This window comes from Heterodontus francisci, chromosome 32, assembly GCF_036365525.1.
Source record: "Heterodontus francisci isolate sHetFra1 chromosome 32, sHetFra1.hap1, whole genome shotgun sequence".
Classification (NCBI taxonomy): Eukaryota; Metazoa; Chordata; class Chondrichthyes; order Heterodontiformes; family Heterodontidae; genus Heterodontus; species Heterodontus francisci.
The window spans coordinates 4,756,478-4,778,018 of record NC_090402.1 but is presented as its reverse complement, the minus strand read 5'-3'; the positions used below and the strand labels follow the sequence as shown (position 1 = coordinate 4,778,018).

The 21,541-nt window shown below is 50.2% G+C and overlaps 1 protein-coding gene across 2 annotated transcripts in view; it reads left to right on the top strand.

The window, feature by feature from the left end:
* Positions 1–21,541, top strand: part of adamts13 (ADAM metallopeptidase with thrombospondin type 1 motif, 13) — a 101,492-nt gene that overhangs the window by 55,976 nt on the left and 23,975 nt on the right. Inside the window, exons 16-24 of one of the 2 annotated variants that reach the window (XM_068012040.1) lie at positions 908–1,028; positions 2,742–2,822; positions 4,605–4,786; positions 5,423–5,558; positions 5,777–5,906; positions 12,325–12,504; positions 14,785–14,989; positions 17,760–17,889; positions 20,344–20,473. In XM_068012040.1, coding sequence (XP_067868141.1) covers positions 908–1,028; positions 2,742–2,822; positions 4,605–4,786; positions 5,423–5,558; positions 5,777–5,906; positions 12,325–12,504; positions 14,785–14,989; positions 17,760–17,889; positions 20,344–20,473 — 1,295 coding nt within the window. The remainder of the gene's footprint in view (positions 1–907; positions 1,029–2,741; positions 2,823–4,604; positions 4,787–5,422; positions 5,559–5,776; positions 5,907–12,324; positions 12,505–14,784; positions 14,990–17,759; positions 17,890–20,343; positions 20,474–21,541) is intronic. The other variant, XM_068012041.1, reaches the window with a different exon arrangement.

The following is a 21,541-nucleotide window of genomic DNA, read 5'->3' as shown; positions in this document are numbered from 1 at the left end:
TTGCTCTCTGTCCCTCACTTCCAGTGTCCTCACTCTATCCCTTGCTCTCTGTCCCTCTCTCCCAGTGCCCTTCACTCTCTGTCCCTCACTCCCAGTGCCCTTCACTCTCTATCCCTCACTCCCTGTGCCCTTCACTCTCTCTCCCTCACTTCCAGTGCCCTTCACTCTCTGTCCCTCACTTCCAGTGTCCTCACTCTGTCCCTCTCTCTCTGTCCCTCACTCCCAGTGTCCTCACTCTGTCCCTTGCTCTCTGTCCCTCTCTCCCAGTGCCCTTCACTCTCTGTCCCTCACTCCCAGTGCCCTCACTCTGTCCCTCGCTCTCTGTCCCTCTCTCCCAATGCCCTTCACTCTCTGTCCCTCACTCCCAGTGTTCTCACTCTGTCCCTCGCTCTCTGTCCCTCACTCCCAGTGCCCTCACTGTCCCTCGCTCTCTGTCCCTCTCTCCCAGTGCCCTTCACTTTCTGTCCCTCACTCCCAGTGTCCTCACTCTGTCCCTCGCTCTCTGTCCCTCTCTCCCAGTGCCCTTCACTTTCTGTCCCTCACTTCCAGTGTCCTCACTCTGTCCCTCGTTCTCTGTCCCTCACTTCCAGTGTCCTCACTCTGTCCCTCACTTTCTGTCCCTCACTTCCAGTGCCCTTCACTTTCTGTCCCTCACTTCCAGTGTCCTCACTCTGTCCCTCACTCTCTGTCCCTCACTTCCAGTGCCCTTCACTCTCTGTCCCTCACTCCCAGTGTCCTCTCTCTGTCCCTCACTCTCTGTCCCTCGCTCCCAGTGCCCTTCACTTTCTGTCCCTCATTCTCTGTCCCTCACTCCCAGTGACCCTCACTCTCTATTTTATAATTATTGCTGAAGCCTGTGTTTTCATTCCCTGTGTTACTGATTCGATTGTGAATGCTCCTGTTATAGACATTTGGCTGTGATGGAAAGCTGGATTCTGGCCTGATGTTGGACAACTGCGGGGTGTGTGGTGGCGATAACTCCAGCTGCAGGAAGCTAGGCGGTTCCTACACTCGAGGCACTGCCGGAGGTAACCAGAATTGACAAGGGCACCTCAAGAGCAGGCCTCAACGGCAGATTGTTATTGTGTTTTATTACCGGGGTACAGGCTCCACAGACAACAGTCACAGCCCAAAACCTTGCAGCAAGCCTTTGGCCAAATGCCCAATTTTAGATGTTGAGTGTCAGCATGACTCACCACTCTTTAGCCCCGCCTTTATGGCTGCCCGCCAGCTCTGGCGATCGCTGGCAACTGACTGCCACGACTTGTGATCAATGTCACCAATACTGTCCTTACCCAAAGTTTATACACACACCATCCAGCAGGAGTCAGTAGATAGAGACTGGGAATTGTAAGAGAAGGAGGCCATTCAGCCCCTCAAACCTGTTCCACTGTTCAATTAGATCCTCAACTCCATTTATCTACCTTGGTTCTGTAGCCCTTAACACCCTTTGCCTAACAAAAATCTATCAACTGCAGTTTTGAAAATTTCAGTTGACCCCCAGCTTTTTTGGGGGAGAGAGTTCCAGATTCCCACTCCCCTCTGTGTGAAGAAGTGCTTCCTGATATCGCCCCTGAATGGCCTGGCTCGAATTTTAAGGTTCTGCCCCCTTGTTCCGGACTCTCCCCACCCGACCAGAGGAAATAGTTTCTCTCGATCGACCCGATCAAATCCTTTAATTATATAAATAGAATTAATCTTCTATTCTCAAGCTTCCTCTGTGCCACCTGTCCTCATAATAACTGTGCCCTCCCAAAGGGCTCAGCCTCTGTACGGTAGCAACATCGGAACAGGATCAGCTGCTCGAGCCTGTTACCCGCTTGATTCCCATATTCTTTGATTCTTAATGCTCAAATATCTGTCAATCTCTGTCTTGAATATTCTCAATGAGCATCCACCTGCTTCAGGGGTGGAGAATTTTTAAGATTCACGATCCTCTGATTGAAGAAATTTCTCCTGATCTCAGTCTGAAAAGGCCGACCCCTTGTCCTGAGACTGTGACCCCGGGTCCGAGACTCTCCAGGCAGGAGGGAAACAGCCTCTCAGAATCTACCCTGTCAAACCCTCAAAGAATTCTTCATTGTCAGTGAGATTGTCTATCGTTCTTCTAATCTCCAGTGAATATAGACCCATTTCACTCCATTATTAATTATCTTGCCCACTCTTTGTCATGACTCGTACAAGAATGGAGTTTGGACTGTGGAACCAAGACCCCAGTGTGAGTCGGCACATTCAGCACCTGAGGTGCTGTAACCTGCAAGGCTCCGGACCACGTGCTGGACGCTGGGATTTGACTGGGTGGCTCATTTATTTAGCCGGCACAAACATGATGGGCTGAATAGCCTCCTCCTGTGCCGTAGCTTTTCTATGGTTCTATGGTTCTAGGTGAGGGGAATAAATACAGGGCAATTTTTGATCTTGCGCCAAACTTGGATATCAGAATTTCAGGGATGCACAACTCACAATCTTCGGGGAGAAATCAGTCGGAAATTACTCCAAAGTATCATCCCTCTGTTCTGACTCCGGGCTTCTACGTTCTGCACTGCCCAGAAATCTACCAGAAGGGCAAAGACTCACAGTGCAGGATGGCACCATGGTTGAGGAGAGCCAGTGGCACTGGAACAGTGTAAAATACATTTATTGTAAGTGGAAGTTGCAGGCTTGATTGGCGTTTTGTGCATCTCTGCTCACTGCAGTGTGTGCACAACAACAACTGACGGTGTTTTTCTTTTGAATTGCAGCGTACGTCACTTTTCTAGCAGTCCCGCCGCATTCCACCAACGTCCGAGTCTCCAACAGCCAGGCTGTGTTTTCACATCTGGGTAAGGCACCAGAAAAAGGTACCATCACCTTCACAGAAGTGAAAAGGAGGGGAAATCACTGAGACCCAGCCTCGGATCAGTGATCAGGACCAGCAATGGGGAGGGAGTGGCACTTAGACCAGGTAGAGGACAGTCAAGCTGCCATAAATACAATTACATAAAATTTACAGTATATTTACATGAATTACATTAAAAAAATCAGAGGCTCTACATAAAATTACATAGAATTTCACGGCATTTACATCAATCTCCATAGTATTTACATAAAATTTGCATAAAATTACACAGAACATCATAGAATTTCATACAATTTACATTAATGGTCAGAGAGAATTTACATAAAATGTACATAGAATTTACATAAAATTACAGCACAGAAACAGGCCATTCAGCCCAACTACTCCATGCTGGTCTTCATACTCCATATGAGACTCCTCCCACCTCCTCTCCATCTCCCCCTATCAGCAAAATCCTTCTATTCCTTTCTCCCTCATGTGTTTATCCAGCTTCCCCTTATTTTATTGATACTATTCACCTCAACCACTGCCTGTGGTAGCGAGTTCCACATTCCACTACTCTCTGGGCAAAGAAGTTCCTCCTGAATTCCCGATTGGATTTATTAGTGACTGTCTCATAGTTATGGTCCCTAGTCCTGGACTGTGGAAACATCTCATCTACATCTACTCAATCAAACCTCTTCACAGTTTTAAAGACCACTATAAGGTCACCCCTTAAGCCTTCTGTTTTCTAGAGAAAAGAGCCCCCAACCTCTTCAGTCTTTCCTGATAGGTTCTGATATCATCCTTGTGAATCTTTTTTGCACCTTCTCCAATATCTATATGTCCTGTTTATGGGGACCAGGGTCAGCAGTAACCTGCTTAATGTCCCAACAGTGTCTGAGCGACAGTGCAGTGGTATCACCATGGATTACACTATTCCCAACAGGGATACTGCCGGATCTGCATCTCTAAAGGGGACCCTGCTGGCTTGGGACGGGCTCCTTGTCATCTACAATATAAATTGCAGTTGGTCAGTTCTGGCAGGAAAAGCTTACCCATCTCTTTGTACATAACCTACCCAGCCTGACAACACTCCCACGTCTCCGCGTTCCTCCAGTTCTGGCCTCTTGCGCATTCCTGATTTCCATTGCCTCATTGGTGACTATCCCTTCAGCTGCCTGGGCCCTAAGCTCTGGAATTCCTCCTCAAACCTTCTCTCTCCTCCCTTAAGACACTCCTTAAAACCTACCTCTTCGACTGAGCTTTTGCTCACCTATCTTCATATATCCTATGTGGCCTTTTTTTGAATTCATTTACAGGATGTGGTCATCACTGGCAAAGCCAGCATTTATTGCCCATTAGCTGCCCTCTTGCATACAATTGAGCAGCTTGTTAGACCATTTCAGAGGGCAGTTAGGAGTCAACCCCATTGCTGTGGGTCTGCAGTCACATGTAGGCCAGACCAGGTAAGGATGGCAGATTTCCTTCCCTAAAGGACATTAGTGAACCAGAGGAGATTTTATGACAATCTGGTAGTTTCACGGTCAATGAGACTAGATTTTTTTTAAATTCCAGAATTATTTAATGAACTCAATTTAAATTCCCCAGCTGCTGTAGTGAGATTTGAACTCATGTCTCTGGGTTATTAGTCCAGTAACATAACCACTATGCTACCGTACCCACTAGTCAGTGTCAAATTTTGTGTCTGATTAATCCTCCTGTGAAAGACCATGGGGTAATAAAGGTTCTATATAAATGCAGGTTGTTCTGGTGGTTGTTGCAGGGGTAAAGGTTAAAGGTCAATATATTGTCGCCGGCGCCCAGAAACTCTCACTCAATGTCTCGTACCCGAGCAGCCTGGAGGACGAGAGGATTGAGTACCGGCTGTACCTGTCCCAGCAAAAACTGCCAGATAGGGAGGAGATTATCATCGATGGACCCACGAGTAACACTATTGAAATACAGGTGAGGGTGAGAAAGAAAATAAAATCATCCACCAATGGCTTCACCCAAATCTTTTTCCAATGCAAGGCACTTTGGCCCAACCAGTCGGTGCTGCTATTTATAGGGAATGCTGCACTGGCTCAATACTGAGAGAGTGCTGCACTGTCGGAGGGTCAATACTGAGAGAGCGCTGCACTGTCGGAGGGTGAGTACTGAGGGAGCGCCGAACTGTCGGAGCGTCAGTACTGAGGGAGCGCCGAACTGTCGGAGGGTCAGTACTGAGGGAGTGCTGCACTGTCAGAGGGTCAGTACTGAGGGAGCGCCGAACTGTCGGAGGGTCAGTACTGAGGGAGTGCTGCACTGTTGAAGGGTCAGTACTGAGGGAGTGCTGCACTGTCGGAGGGTCAGTACTGAGGGAGCGCCGAACTGTCGGAGGGTCAGTACTGAGGGAGTGCTGCACTGTTGAAGGGTCAGTACTGAGGGAGTGCTGCACTGTTGAAGGGTCAGTACTGAAGGAGTGCTGCACTGTTAGAGGTGCTGTCTTTCAGTTTTCACATCCTGAGAAATAAATTTTTTAATGAGCCAGTAAACAGTGGCATCCCCGCCGCTCCATGTATTTGTAAAATTACCCGCATTTTTTTTTCCTTGTAATCCCAGTTGTACCAGAAGTACGGGAAGCAATATGGTGATATTGTAAATCCCAACATCACTTACAGTCTCTACGTTCCGAAGCAGGAGGATTTGTATATGTGGCTCCAGTTTACTGAAGCCTGTTCAGCAAGCTGTGGGACAGGTGAGGAATGCCAATAATATTCAGAATCAATGGTTCATTATTCCTATGACTTCATACAGCAGCCACACCAATTATTAATGTTTAATCGACATGGTAAGGATTACTCACTGTGAAACTGTACAGATTCACTGATTATTCAGCAGGTGCTGGATTCTTCACTGTGCAAGTGATCGAGGAGACTGAGGACACTATTTCTGGTGTGTTTTGCATTGTTGCAGGAACTGTGAGGGTCCACTATGAGTGTGTCAAACGCAGCTCAGAGGAAGAAGTGGAACAGCAGCATTGCTTGCAGTCAGCGAGGCCTCCTGATAGGCTGGAGCCTTGCATTGTTGCACCGTGCACTCCATGGTAAGGTTATGGGTGAAATCTTCCACAGCAAAACATATGTTTCTTGCAAGTTTTTTCCCTGCATTCCTGAAGGTGCTGACATCTCGCTGGCGTACAGGTTCCACACACACTGACTCTCACTGGGGTACGGGTCCCACACACACTGACTCTCACTGGGGTACGGGTCCCACACACACTGACTCTCACTGGGGTACGGGTCCCACAGACACTGACTCTCACTGGGGTATGAGTTCCACACACACTGACTCTCACTGGGGTACGGGTTCCACACACACTGACTCTCACTGGGGTACGGGTCCCACACACACTGACTCTCACTGGGGTACGGGTTCCACACACACTGACTCTCACTGGGATACGGGTTCCACACACACTGACTCTCACTGGGATACGGGTTCCACACACACTGACTCTCACTGGGGTACGGGTCCCACACACACTGACACTCACTGGGGTACGAGTTCCACACACACTGACTCTCACTGGGGTACGGGTTCCACACACACTGACTCTCACTGGGGTACGGGTCCCACACACACTGACACTCACTGGGGTACGAGTTCCACACACACTGACTCTCACTGGGGTACGGGTTCCACACACACTGACTCTCACTGGGGTACGGGTCCCACACACACTGACTCTCAATGGGGTACGTGTCCCACACACACTGACTCTCACTAGGGTACGAGTTCCACACACACTGACTCTCACTGGGGTACGGGTTCCACACACACTGACTCTCACTGGGATACGTGTCCCACACACACTGACTCTCACTAGGGTACGAGTTCCACACACACTGACTCTCACTGGGGTACGGGTTCCACACACATTGACTCTCACTGGGATACGAGTTCCACACACACTGACTCTCACTGGGGTACGGGTTCCACACACACTGACTCTCACTGGGGTACGGGTCCCACACACACTGACTCTCACTTGGGGTACGGGTCCCACACACACTGACTCTCACTGGGGTACGGGTCCCACACAGACTGACTCTCACTGGGGTACGGGTTCCACACACATTGACTCTCACTGGGGTACGAGTTCCACACACACTGACTCTCACTGGGATACGGGTCCCACACACACTGACTCTCACTGGGGGTAGGAGTCCCACACACATTGACTCTCACTTGGGGTACGGGTCCCACACACACTGACTCTCACTTGGGGTACGGGTCCCACACACACTGACTCTCACTGGGGTACGGGTCCCACACAGACTGACTCTCACTGGGGTACGGGTCCCACACACACTGACTCTCACTGGGGTACGGGTCCCACACACACTGACTCTCACTGGGGTACGAGTTCCACACACACTGACTCTCACTGGGGTACGGGTTCCACACACACTGACTCTCACTGGGGTACGGGTTCCACACACACTGACTCTCACTGGGATACGGGTTCCACACACACTGACTCTCACTGGGATACGGGTTCCACACACACTGACTCTCACTGGGATACAAGTTCCACACACACTGACTCTCACTGGGGTACGGGTTCCACACACACTGACTCTCACTGGGATACGGGTTCCACACACACTGACTCTCACTGGGATACAAGTTCCACACACACTGACTCTCACTGGGGTACGGGTTCCACACACACTGACTCTCACTGGGGTACGGGTCCCACACACACTGACTCTCACTGGGGTACGAGTTCCACACACACTGACTCTCACTGGGGTACGGGTTCCACACACACTGACTCTCACTGGGATACAAGTTCCACACACACTGACTCTCACTGGGGTACGGGTTCCACACACACTGACTCTCACTGGGGTACGGGTCCCACACACACTGACTCTCACTGGGGTACGGGTTCCTCACACACTGACTCTCACTGGGGTACGGGTTCCACACACACTGACTCTCACTGGGGTATGGGTTCCACACACACTGACTCTCACTGGGGTACGGGTCCCACACACACTGACTCTCACTGGGGTACGGGTCCCACAGACACTGACTCTCACTGGGGTATGAGTTCCACACACACTGACTCTCACTGGGGTACGGGTTCCACACACACTGACTCTCACTGGGGTACGGGTCCCACACACACTGACTCTCACTGGGGTACGGGTTCCACACACACTGACTCTCACTGGGATACGGGTTCCACACACACTGACTCTCACTGGGATACGGGTTCCACACACACTGACTCTCACTGGGGTACGGGTCCCACACACACTGACACTCACTGGGGTACGAGTTCCACACACACTGACTCTCACTGGGGTACGGGTTCCACACACACTGACTCTCACTGGGGTACGGGTCCCACACACACTGACACTCACTGGGGTACGAGTTCCACACACACTGACTCTCACTGGGGTACGGGTTCCACACACACTGACTCTCACTGGGGTACGGGTCCCACACACACTGACTCTCAATGGGGTACGTGTCCCACACACACTGACTCTCACTAGGGTACGAGTTCCACACACACTGACTCTCACTGGGGTACGGGTTCCACACACACTGACTCTCACTGGGATACGTGTCCCACACACACTGACTCTCACTAGGGTACGAGTTCCACACACACTGACTCTCACTGGGGTACGGGTTCCACACACATTGACTCTCACTGGGATACGAGTTCCACACACACTGACTCTCACTGGGGTACGGGTTCCACACACACTGACTCTCACTGGGGTACGGGTCCCACACACACTGACTCTCACTTGGGGTACGGGTCCCACACACACTGACTCTCACTGGGGTACGGGTCCCACACAGACTGACTCTCACTGGGGTACGGGTTCCACACACATTGACTCTCACTGGGGTACGAGTTCCACACACACTGACTCTCAATGGGGTACGAGTTCCACACACACTGACTCTCACTGGGGTACGAGTCCCACACACACTGACTCTCACTGGGGGTAGGAGTCCCACACACATTGACTCTCACTTGGGGTACGGGTCCCACACACACTGACTCTCACTTGGGGTACGGGTCCCACACACACTGACTCTCACTGGGGTACGGGTCCCACACAGACTGACTCTCACTGGGGTACGGGTCCCACACACACTGACTCTCACTGGGGTACGGGTCCCACACACACTGACTCTCACTGGGGTACGAGTTCCACACACACTGACTCTCACTGGGGTACGGGTTCCACACACACTGACTCTCACTGGGGTACGGGTTCCACACACACTGACTCTCACTGGGATACGGGTTCCACACACACTGACTCTCACTGGGATACGGGTTCCACACACACTGACTCTCACTGGGATACAAGTTCCACACACACTGACTCTCACTGGGGTACGGGTTCCACACACACTGACTCTCACTGGGATACGGGTTCCACACACACTGACTCTCACTGGGATACAAGTTCCACACACACTGACTCTCACTGGGGTACGGGTTCCACACACACTGACTCTCACTGGGGTACGGGTCCCACACACACTGACTCTCACTGGGGTACGAGTTCCACACACACTGACTCTCACTGGGGTACGGGTTCCACACACACTGACTCTCACTGGGATACAAGTTCCACACACACTGACTCTCACTGGGGTACGGGTTCCACACACACTGACTCTCACTGGGGTACGGGTCCCACACACACTGACTCTCACTGGGGTACGGGTTCCTCACACACTGACTCTCACTGGGGTACGGGTTCCACACACACTGACTCTCACTGGGGTATGGGTTCCACACACACTGACTCTCACTGGGGGTATGAGTCCCACACACACTGACTCTCACTTGGGGTACGGGTCCCACACACACTGACTCTCACTTGGGGTACGGGTCCCACACACACTGACTCTCACTTGGGGTACGGGTCCCACACACACTGACTCTCACTGGGGTACGGGTCCCACACACACTGACTCTCACTGGGGGTATGAGTCCCACACACACTGACTCTCACTGGGGGTATGAGTCCCACACACACTGACTCTCACTTGGGGTACGGGTCCCACACACACTGACTCTCACTTGGGGTACGGGTCCCACACACACTGACTCTCACTTGGGGTACGGGTCCCACACACACTGACTCTCACTGGGGTACGGGTCCCACACACACTGACTCTCACTGGGATACGGGTCCCACACACACTGACTCTCACTGGGGTATGGGTTCCACACACACTGACTCTCACTGGGGTACGGGTCCCACACACACTGACTCTCACTTGGGGTACGGGTCCCACACACACTGACTCTCACTGGGGTACGGGTCCCACACACACTGACTCTCACTGGGGTACGGGTCCCACACACACTGACTCTCACTGGGATACGGGTCCCACACACACTGACTCTCACTGGGGTATGGGTTCCACACACACTGACTCTCACTGGGGTACGGGTCCCACACACACTGACTCTCACTTGGGGTACGAGTCCCACACACACTGACTCTCACTTGGGGTACGGGTCCCACACACACTGACTCTCACTGGGGTACGGGTCCCACACACACTGACTCTCACTTGGGGTACGAGTCCCACACACACTGACTCTCACTTGGGGTACGAGTCCCACACACACTGACTCTCACTGGGGTAGGGTTTCCACACACACTGACTCTCACTGGGGTACGGGTCCCACACACACTGACTCTCACTTGGGGTACGAGTCCCACACACACTGACTCTCACTGGGGTACGGGTCCCACACACACTGACTCTCACTTGGGGTACGAGTCCCACACACACTGACTCTCACTTGGGGTACGAGTCCCACACACACTGACTCTCACTGGGGTACGGGTCCCACACACACTGACTCTCACTTGGGGTACGGGTCCCACACACACTGACTCTCACTTGGGGTACGAGTCCCACACACACTGACTCTCACTTGGGGTACGAGTCCCACACACACTGACTCTCACTGGGATACGGGTTCCACACACACTGACTCTCACTGGGGTACGAGTCCACACACACTGACTCTCACTGGTGTACGGGTCCCACACACACTGACTCTCACTGGGGTACGGGTTCCACACACACTGACTTTCACTGGGGTACGGGTCCCACACACACTGACTCTCACTGGGGTACGGGTCCCACACACACTGACTCTCACTGGGGTAGGGTTTCCACACACACTGACTCTCACTGGGGTACGGGTCCCACACACACTGACTCTCACTGGGGTACGGGTCCCACACACACTGACTCTCACTGGGGTACGGGTCCCACACACACTGACTCTCACTGGGGTACGGGTCCCACACACACTGACTCTCACTGGGGTACGGGTCCCACACACACTGACTCTCACTGGGGTACGGGTTCCAAGGGTCTCTGGCTGTATCTCCATGACCGTACCAAATTGGACATTTTTCGTTCAATTTGAGACCATACTGTGATGTCAGCAGGATGTTCCACCGTGGGGTGTGGAATACTGAGCTCCATCGTGTCCACAGTTGATGTCCAAAAACAACAGGAGTCATAGGAACCTTGACTGATGTTCCCATTCCTCAGCAGGGGAACTTGTCCCACAGCTGCGACGGTGGTGAGGTCAGTTAACTCAGTCTCACTCTGCAATCCTCCTGGTCCCAATCTCTCATTGCCACCGTTGAGCAATCAGGAACACTCTGGAACATTAAGGTGCCTGATTTGAATTCGGGAATCCTAATGACTTGAACACTTTATGCTTTGAATTAAAGGAAACACCAGTCAGGTGTCATCGAATCTTGCAGCATTGAACGAGGCCATTCGGCCCATTGTGCCTGTGCCAGCTCTTTGAAAGAGCTCTCCAATTAGTCCCACTCCTCCCTGCTCTTTCCCCACAGCCCTGCAAATTTCTGCTTTTCAAGTATTTCTCCAATTCCCTTTTGAAAGTTACTATTGAATCTGCTTGCAACTCCCTTTCAGGCAGCGCGTTCCAGATCACAACAACTCACTGTGTAAACAAATTCTCATTTTACACCTCTGTTTCTTTTGCTAATTATTTTAAATCTGTGTCCCTCTGGTTACCGACTCTCCTGCCACTGGAAACAGTTTCTCCTTATTTACTCGATCAAAACCCTTCATGACCTCTATTAAATTTCCACTTAACCTTCTCTGCTCTCAGGAGAACAATCCCAGCTTCCCCAGTCTCTCCCTGTAATTGAAGTCCCTCATCCCTGGGATCATTCTATTAAACTGTAGGTCATAACAATGAAGAAATTTCTCCTCTTTTCCCTCTGTCTTATTTCTCTTCATTCTGCTGTCCTGTTCAAAGGAGCAGCTTTCTGTTACCATCTTTCTGCCGACCCAGCTGTGCTGTTTGTTCCCCGAGCTCTCTGATTAGTGATGAGCCCCTCTGACAGACAAACCTGGTGTACAGACCTGTGACTTCCCCTTGTTCTTGACCCATATGTGTGCAGGTGGGAGGTGGGTGAATTCGGTGCATGCAGTGTCTCCTGTGGTGGAGGACAGCAAGAGAGGGAAGTTCACTGCCTGAAACAAGAGGCATTCGAGAGGCAACGGACGTCTGATGCTGACTGTGCAGATACTGCCAGACCCATGTCAGTGGAAATGTGTAACAGTCAAGCCTGCCCTGTCAGGTATGTGGTTCACACTGGGACTGAGGGGCAGTGGGACTGAGTTATCTTGTGATTCAGAAATCCATTATGAAAAAACAGGCACCAGTTTCATCACCGCCCTCTGACTCTGGCCCAGGTACAGTGCAATTCCTGGACCAGGTGAGATTACATATTCTTCAGTCTGCCAGGAGGGAGCAGAGTGTTGCTCACAGATACCCTTATGGGTACAATGTGGGCAGCACGGTCACTGATACAGGCACCTGTTCACTGTTTCGGAACGATCATGCAGCATCTCCTGCGGGGCAGGAGTGAGGTTGTGGGTGTTGTGCAGCACGCGTGACACTGGTAAGCTTGTAGAAGTGGTGCCAGCCAAGAAATGTCGACACCTGGAGACTTGTTACTTTGAACCATGTCACCTGCCCAGGTATCACCACAAGGTCTCATTTATTTGTATTCCTGTGGTGAGGCAAACTCGAGGAGGAGTGACAGAGTGTAGAGGGAGCTTTACTCTGTATCTAACCCCCGCGCTGTCCCTGTCCTGGGAGTGTTTGATGGGGACAGTGTAGAGGGAGCTTTACTCTGTATCTAACCCCGTACTGTACCTGTCCTGGGAGTGTTTGATGAGGACAGTGGAGAGGGAGCTTTACTCTGTATCTAACCCCGTACTGTACCTGTCCTGGGAGTGTTTGATGGGGACAGTGTAGAGGGAGCTTTACTCTGTATCTAACCCCGTACTGTACCTGTCCTGGGAGTGTTTGATGGGGACAGTATAGAGGGAGCTTTACTCTGTATCTAACCCCGTGCTGTACCTGTCCTGGGAGTGTTTGATGGGGACAGTGTAGAGGGAGCTTTACTCTGTATCTAACCCCGTGCTGTACCTGTCCTGGGAGTGTTTGAAGGGACAGTGTAGAGGGAGCTTTACTCTGTATCTAACCCCGTGCTGTACCTGTGCTGGGAGTGTTTATCTAGAGTGAATAATTTTTCTCTCTCTGCTCTATCAAAACCTCTGGTCATTTTGAAAACCTCTTTTAGATCATGTCTTAACCTTCTCCTCCTAGGAGAACAGGCGTAAGATGATAAGAAGTAGGCAGAGGAGCAGGCCATTCGGCCCTTCAAGCCTTCTCTGCCATTCAATGTGATCATGGCTGATATTTGACATCAGCTCCATTTTCCTGCTGCTACTTCACATCCTTTGATTTCCTTCAAATCCAATATATCAATATATCAATGGATCTCAGACTTGAATATCCTCCTAACTTTTCCAACCTCTCCTCGTAACATAAGTCTCTCATCTTGGTAAAATCCTGGAAAACTTCCTCTCTACCCTTTTTAATGCCTTGATATCTTTCCTGATTTGCCTGGTTGCTCGCTGTCTGTTTAGAGATACAGCACTGAAACAGGCCCTTCGGCCCACCGAGTCTGTGCCGACCAACAACCACCCATTTATACTAATCCTACACTAATCCCATATTCCTACCACATCCCCACCTGTCCCTATATTTCCCTACCACCTACCTATACTCGGGGCAATTTATAATGGCCAATTTACCTACCAACCTGCAAGTCTTTTGGCTTGTGGGAGGAAACTGGAGCACCCGGAGAAAACCCACGCAGACACAGGGAGAACTTGCAAACTCCACACAGGCAGTACCCAGAATTGAACCCGGGTCGCTGGAGCTGTGAGGCTGCGGTGCTAACCAGGTATCACCACAAGGTCTCATTTATTTGTATTCCTGTATCGGCCACTGTGCCGCCCTGATCAGAGAGTGTCGCATTGCTGCAGATATCCACCCTTCTGGCATCGATTATCACTCGCTGTGTCCTGTATCATTGTGCACAGTCTATCTTCACCCCCCGAAACTCCTCCGTTTCTCTCTGATGGGATGCAGGTTTCCTGGGCACCTGTTGCCGTCACACACGACACCAGAGTTGACTCTTCTGCATGCGCCAGCAGGCAATGAGTGATGGCTGGCTATTCAACTCTGGAGGGCATAATGACCCAGCCTGGTCCTTTCATTATCTGACATCCCTATACATGAACGTTCTGACAGTGGGGAGTCACTGGGTTTGGAGCAGGAATGGGAACTTTGGTTGCATTTCCCCTCCCTATCCCAGGCTGCTGAGGCCATTTGTGGAGTCACTCCTGGCTTGTCATTGTGGCTTAATGCCACACCAGGCTCTGCGTACTTGGACCTCTAGAGGGCTCCGGTTGCATTGTTTGATGTAGCAGCCTGTTCAGTAACACTCTTGGGCAGTACAGTGCACCTGCTAAGTCCTGTCCTTCCTGTCTGTCAATTGCAGGTGGAAAGTTTCAGAGTGGGGCATCTGTTCCACTTCCTGTGGGGTTGGAGTTGCCGAGCGGTCCGTTACCTGCGTCCAGTTCATTAACGGAATAGACGTAGAAGTGAATGTAACGCTGTGTCCAATGACAGCACAGCCCCCGGGGGTGACACCGTGTATCGTAAGCATCTGTCCCTTCGAATTGGACCAGACACCCTGGTCAGAGGTAAATGAATTCTACCTGTCCAGTATGTGTGTGCACGTGCATGAGTGTGTTGTGTGTGAATGCACGGGCCTGTGCATCTGTGTGTGTGTGCACACGAGCGTGTGCATCTGTGTGTGTGCACACGAGCGTGTGCCTCTGTGTGTGTGCACACGAGCGTGTGCCTCTGTGTGTGTGCACACGAGCGTGTGCCTCTGTGTGTGTGCACACGAGCGTGTGCCTCTGTGTGTGTACATGCATAAGCCTGGATATGACCCAGGAAGTATCCACTGTCGATCCCTGTTTCAATATTTTACCTTGCACCTTTTGTAAAGAGCAATTATTTTACACCTGTTCAGGGAAATAAAGGACAATTATAGATGGTCCCTCACTTATTTATAACCACTTGACATTACATTTCTAGTAAAGTACAAAAATATGGAATGGAGTCACATACTGGCTATTTGAACAGTGACTCAGCTGGTAGCTTTCTGACCTCAAAGGTTGTGTGTTCAAACCTCATTCCAGAGACTTAATCCAGGCTGACAAGGCAATGCAGCGAGAAAGAGTGCTGCACAATCAGAGGGTCAGTACTGAGGATGTGCTGCACTGTCAGAGGGTCGTATTGAGGGAGAGCTGCACAGTCAGAGGGTCAGTACTGAGGGAGTGCTGCACTATCAGAGAGTCAGTACTGAGGGAGTGCTGTACAGTCAGAGGGTCAGTACTGAGGGAGTGATGCACTATCAGAGGGTCAGTACTGAGAGAGTGCTGCACTGTCATGGGGTCAGTACTGAGGGTCTGCTGCACTGTGAGGGTCAGTAATGAGGATGTGCTGCACTGTCGAGGGTCAGCACTGAGGGAGTGCTGCACTGTCGGAGGGTCAGTACTGAGGGAGTGCTGCACTGTCGGAGGGTCCGTACTGAGGGAGTGCTGCACTGTCGGAGGGTCAGTACTGAGGGAGTGCTGCATTGTCGAAGGGTCAGTACTGAGGGAGTGCTGCACTATCAGAGGGTCAGTACTGAGGGAGTGCTGCACTGTCGTGGGGTCAGTACTGAGGGTCTGCTGCACTGTCAGAGGGTCAGTAATGAGGATGTGCTGCACTGTCAGAGGGTCGTATTGAGGGAGTGCTGCACTGTCGGAGGGTCAGTACTGAGGGACTGCTGCACTGTCAGAGGGTCAGTACTGAGGGAGTGCTGCACTGTCGGAGGGTCAGTACTGAGGGAGTGCTGCACTGTCAGAGGGTCTGTACTGAGGGAGTGCTGCACTGTCAGAGGGTCAGTACTGAAGGAGTGCTGCACTGTCGAGGGTCAGTACTGAGAGAGTGCTGCACTGTCGGAGGGTCAGTACTGAGGGAGTGCTGCACTGTCGAGGGTCAGTACTGAGGGAGTGCTGCACTGTCGGAGGGTCAGTACTGAGGGAGTGCTGCACTGTCGAACGTCAGTACTGAGGGAGTGCTGCACTGTCGAAGGGTCAGTACTGAGGGAGTGCTGCACTGTCGAGCGTCAGTACTGAGGGAGTGCTGCACTGTCGGAGGGTCAGTACTGAGGGAGTGCTGCACTGTTGAGGGTCAGTACTGAGGGAGTGCTGCATTGTCGAAGGGTCAGTACTGAGGGAGTGCTGCACTGTCGGAGGGACAGTACTGAGGGAGTGCTGCATTGTCGAAGGGTCAGTACTGAGGGAGTGCTGCACTGTCGAGGGTCAGTACTGAGGGAGTGCTGCACTGTCGAGGGTCAGTACTGAGGGAGGGCTGCACTGTCGGAGGGTCAGTACTGAAGGAGTGCTGCACTGTCGGAGCGTCAGTACTGAAGGAGTGCTGCACTGTCTAGGGTCAGTACTGAGGGAGGGCTGCACTGTTGGAATTGCTGTCTTTTGATAAGAATATCCTCTCTAAGGTGGAAGTATAAAAAATCCCTTGCACTTCTGTGAAAAAAGCAGGAGAGATCTCCGAGTGCTATCATGAACATTCCTCCTTCATCAACACCACCCACAAATTGGTTAATACAGCTCATTTATCTCATTGTTGTTCATGGGATCTTCCTGTGTACAAAATGGCTGCCACTTGAAAATAATCCAATAGCTGTGAAGCAGTTTGAGATCTCTGCAGGATGTATTAAGTGATGCGTTTTGGTAGGAAGAATGGGGAGAGGCAATATAAAGTAAATGGTGCGATTTTAAAGATGGTGCTGGAATAGCGAGACCTGGGGGTGAATGTACAGAAATCTTTGAAGGTGAGAGGACAAGTTGAGAAGCCTGTTTAAAAAAAAACACACTTCAGGACAGATGTCAAGGCATTGGAGAGGGTGCAGAGACGATTTACTAGAATGGTACCAGAGATGAGAGAGAGTTCAGTTCTGTGGAGACACTGGGGAAGCTGGGATTGTTCTCCTTAGAGCAGAGAAGTTCAAGAGGAGATTTGATAGCGATGTTCAAAATTATGAAGGATTTTGATAGAGTAAATAAGGAGAAATTGTTTCCACTGGCAGGAGGGTCGGTAACCAGAGTGACGCAGAATTACGGAAACTGGCAAAAGAACCATGGGGAGATGAGGAGAATTTCGTTTGATGCAGTGAGCTGTTGTGATGTGGAATGCAGGTCAATGATAATTTTAATAAATACTTGAAGTGAAAAAAAAATACAGGGCTTTGGGGAAAGAGCAGGGGAGCGGGTCTTTAATAGAGCTGGCATAGATACGATGGGCTGAATGGCCTTCCTCTGTGCTGTATTATTGTATTGCATAAGGAGCTACTATATATGAAGTATGTCTGCGCAATTTTTATTTATCCTGCTGTTCCAGGTGTCCAAACAATTGGAGAAGGAGAGTGGAAATGTCACGAATGTCACAGCCATTGCAGACATCCTGAGTGAGAGACGCACTTACCTCTGGGTTCCTATAATGGGGTCTTGTTCTGCTACCTGTGGTGAAGGTGATGGTTTGATGATATTCATGCTCGAGTAACTGGTATTGCTTGGTTCAATCACTGTACGTGCTCCCTGTGTTTATACAAAGCGGGGAGGTGCAGAGACAGACTCAGTGCCTCACTAACAACATTCCACTAGTTTCATGTTTGTTGCTCCAGACAGACTTTACCACCATTTCCCCCACCTCCACCCTCTCCTCTCCCAAAGGTGCTGACACTCACCCGAGCACAGTTCCACAGGCACTTGTCAATCTCTGTTACCTCAATAACAATAACAGCTTGCATTTACATAGCACCTTTAACATAGTAAATTGGCCCAAGGTGCTTCACAGGAGCGTTATCAAACAAAATTTGACACTGAGCCACATAAGGAGATATTAGGACAGGTGACCAAAAGGTTGGCGAAAGAAGGCGGTTTTAAGAAGCATTTTAAAAGGAGGAGAGAGAGGTGGGAAGGCTGAGGGAGGGAATTCCAATTTGCATGTGTAAGCCCACACAGTGTGCATTAGGGAATATTGAACCATGAGAGCATTCACCGAAAGCCCAAACCCACCTGACACATACGTGCACACTTTCCTGCATGATCCGCTGAATGGTTATCAGTATGGAGTTGGAGCACTAACTCGGGGGTGCTGAGGCCAATTAGCAATCAGCTAACTCAGCACCGCTAATCTGGGGGATGAAGGGCTTATCTTACAAAGAAAGGTTGAACAGGTTGGGTCTTTACCCATTGGAGTTTAGAAGAATGAGGGGTGATCTTACTGAAACATACAAAACCCTGAGGGGACTTGATAAGAGTGTATACCAGGAGGATGTTTCCTCTTGTGGGGGAGACTAGAACTAGGGGACACACTTTAACAATAAGAGCTCTCCCTTTAAAGACGGAGATGAGGAGAAATTTTTTTCCCTCAAAGGGTGGTTAGTCTGTGGAATTCTCATCCCCAGAAAGCAGTGGAGGCTGGGTCATTGAATTTATTCAAGGCTGAGTTAGATAGGTTTTTGATAGACAAGGGAGTCAAGGGTTATGGGGGGGGGGGGGGGGGGAAGGGCAGACAGGAAAGTGGAGTTGAGACCACAACCAGATCAGCGATGATCTTATCGAATGGCGAAGCAGGCTCAAAGGGCCGAATGGCCTATTCCTGCTCCTAAGTCCTGTGTTCCACAGACCAGGGATTGACCCAGGACTTTCCTCGTCTTTGGGCCTCAGCCCTTCACCAATCAGTGCATGTAACAACAGAGCCCCAAGAGGGAATGCCTCGTTATTTATTTTGTCTGGACTTTGTATATTGTTCATCTGTTCCGCAGCAGTTAAAGGGCCATAGCCTTCACAACAAAACGGTAGGGTCAATTACAAATTAGATAATGGTGGCTAGTTCAGAATGACGAAACTGCTGTACCCTCTGTGGACTGGCAGCGCCAAAAATAACCATAAAGATACCGAATTATCACACTAACCCAACTGGTTCACCAATGTCCGTCAGGGAAGGAAACGTGCCGTCCTCAACCGGTCTGGGCTGATAAGTGACTGCAGTTCCCGACAATACACTTGCGAGAAGAGTGATGTCCACTTTCTCAGACAATCAGGGTGCCCAATAAAAAAGTCCTTCCTTTCCAGTCTGGTTCTAATCGAAGAACAAATACAACTCCCTCATCCTTTTCCCTCTTCCCCTGCTGATTCAAAAAGTATTATTCTGGATTTACTTTCTCAATCGCAGTTAAACCCTTACACAACTTCAGCTGTACAGAGCTCTGGTTAGACCCCAGCGGGAGTAACTGTGTTCAGTTCTGGGCCCCGCACCTCAGGAACAATATATTGATCTTCGTGGGAGCATCGCAAATTCTCCAGAATGATATTGGGGCTAAAAGAGTTAAATTATGAGGTCAGGTTGCACAGACTAGGCTTGTATTCCATCACCTATAGAAGATTAAGGGGTGATTTAAGATGATTAAAGAATTTGATCGGGTCGATAGAGAGAAAATATTTCCTCTGGTGGGGGGAGACCAGAACAAGGGGGCAGAACCTTAAAATTCGAGCCAGGCTGTTCAGGGGTGATGTCAGGAAGCACTTCTTCACACAGAGGGGAGTGAGAATCTGGAACTCTCTCCCCACAAAAAACTGTTGATGCTGGGGGTTCAATTGAAAATGTCCAAACTGCGATTGATGGATTTTTGTTGGGTAAGGGGATTAAGGGTTACAGAACCAAGGCGGGTATATAGAGTTAAGATACAGGTCAGTCATGATATAGATGAATGATGGAATAAGTTTTGAGGGGCTGAATGGCCTCCTCATGTCCCTAAGTCCACTTCCACCAGTCCCTCTAGACATCTCTGAGGCTGAGGATGTCTGTCTAGTCTTAAAACTTGTCCCTCCCAACACCATTTGTGCAAATGGCAGCCTGCAAGGTCAGCGGCCTTTTGAATAGGATTGGAGTTATCCTGACAACTGTTATCTGTTCGCAGGAGTAGTAGATGTCAGATACGTGTGCGCCGACCCTGAGACCAGGGAGGAGGCACAGCAGGAACTTTGCCACCAGACCTTCCAACCCCACACACGCTACATGCAGTGCACCCGTAAAGCCTGTCTCCCCTGGTAAGTCTCAGTGAGGCATCACCAAATGAAACCATTACTCTGGTCACACTCCCCACTTCCATCCACAGATTAAGCACTAGGATTCGATATACCACAGGGAAACCTGTCTTAAAATCATTTTTGCAGCTCCTTCTATACTGTCCCCATCAAACACTCCCAGGACAGGTACAGCACGGGGTTAGATACAGAGTGAAACTCCCTCGATACTGTCCCATCAAACAGAGTTCAGGGCCAACATGTTCCCGTAAAGGTGAAGGGTAGGACCAACAAGTGCAGGGACCTTGGATGTCAAGGGATATAGAGGATTGGATGAGGGAAAAAAAGGAGGCTTATGGCAGATTCAGAGTGCTGAAAACAGTGGAGGCACTAGAGGAGTATCGAAAGTGTGGGGGGGGGGGGGGTACTTAAAAAGTAACTAGGAGAGCGAAGAGGGGGCATGAAAAAACATTTGTAGGCAAGATAAAGGAAAATCCCAAGGTGTTTTATAAGTATATTAAGGGCAATAGGATAACTAGGGAAAGAATAGGGCCCATTAGGGATCAAAGTGGCAATCTGTGTGGAGCGGGAGGATATAGGTGAGGTTTAAAATGATTACTTTTCCTCTGTGTTCACTATGGAGAAGGACGATGTAGGTTTAGAGATCAGGGAGGGGGATTGTGATATACAATTTGGCATTGAAAGGGAGGAGGTATTCACAGTTTTAGCGGACTTAAAAGTGGATAAATCCCCAGTCCCAGATGAGATGTATCCCAGGCTGTTATGTGAGGCAAAGGAGGAGATAGCAGGGGCTCTGACACAAATTTTCAAATCGTCTCTGGCGACAGGAGAGGTACCAGAGGACAGCGAATGTGGTACCATTATTCAAGAAGGGTAGCAGGGATAAACCAGGTAATTTCAGGCCAGTGAGTCTAACATCAGTAGTAGGGAAACTATTGGAAAAAATTCTGAGGGACAGGATTAATCTCCACTTGGAGAGGCAGGGATTAATCAGGGATAGTCAGCATGGCTTCGTCAGGGGGAGATCGTGTCTAACAAACTTGACTGAATTTTTTGAGGTGGTGACTAGAT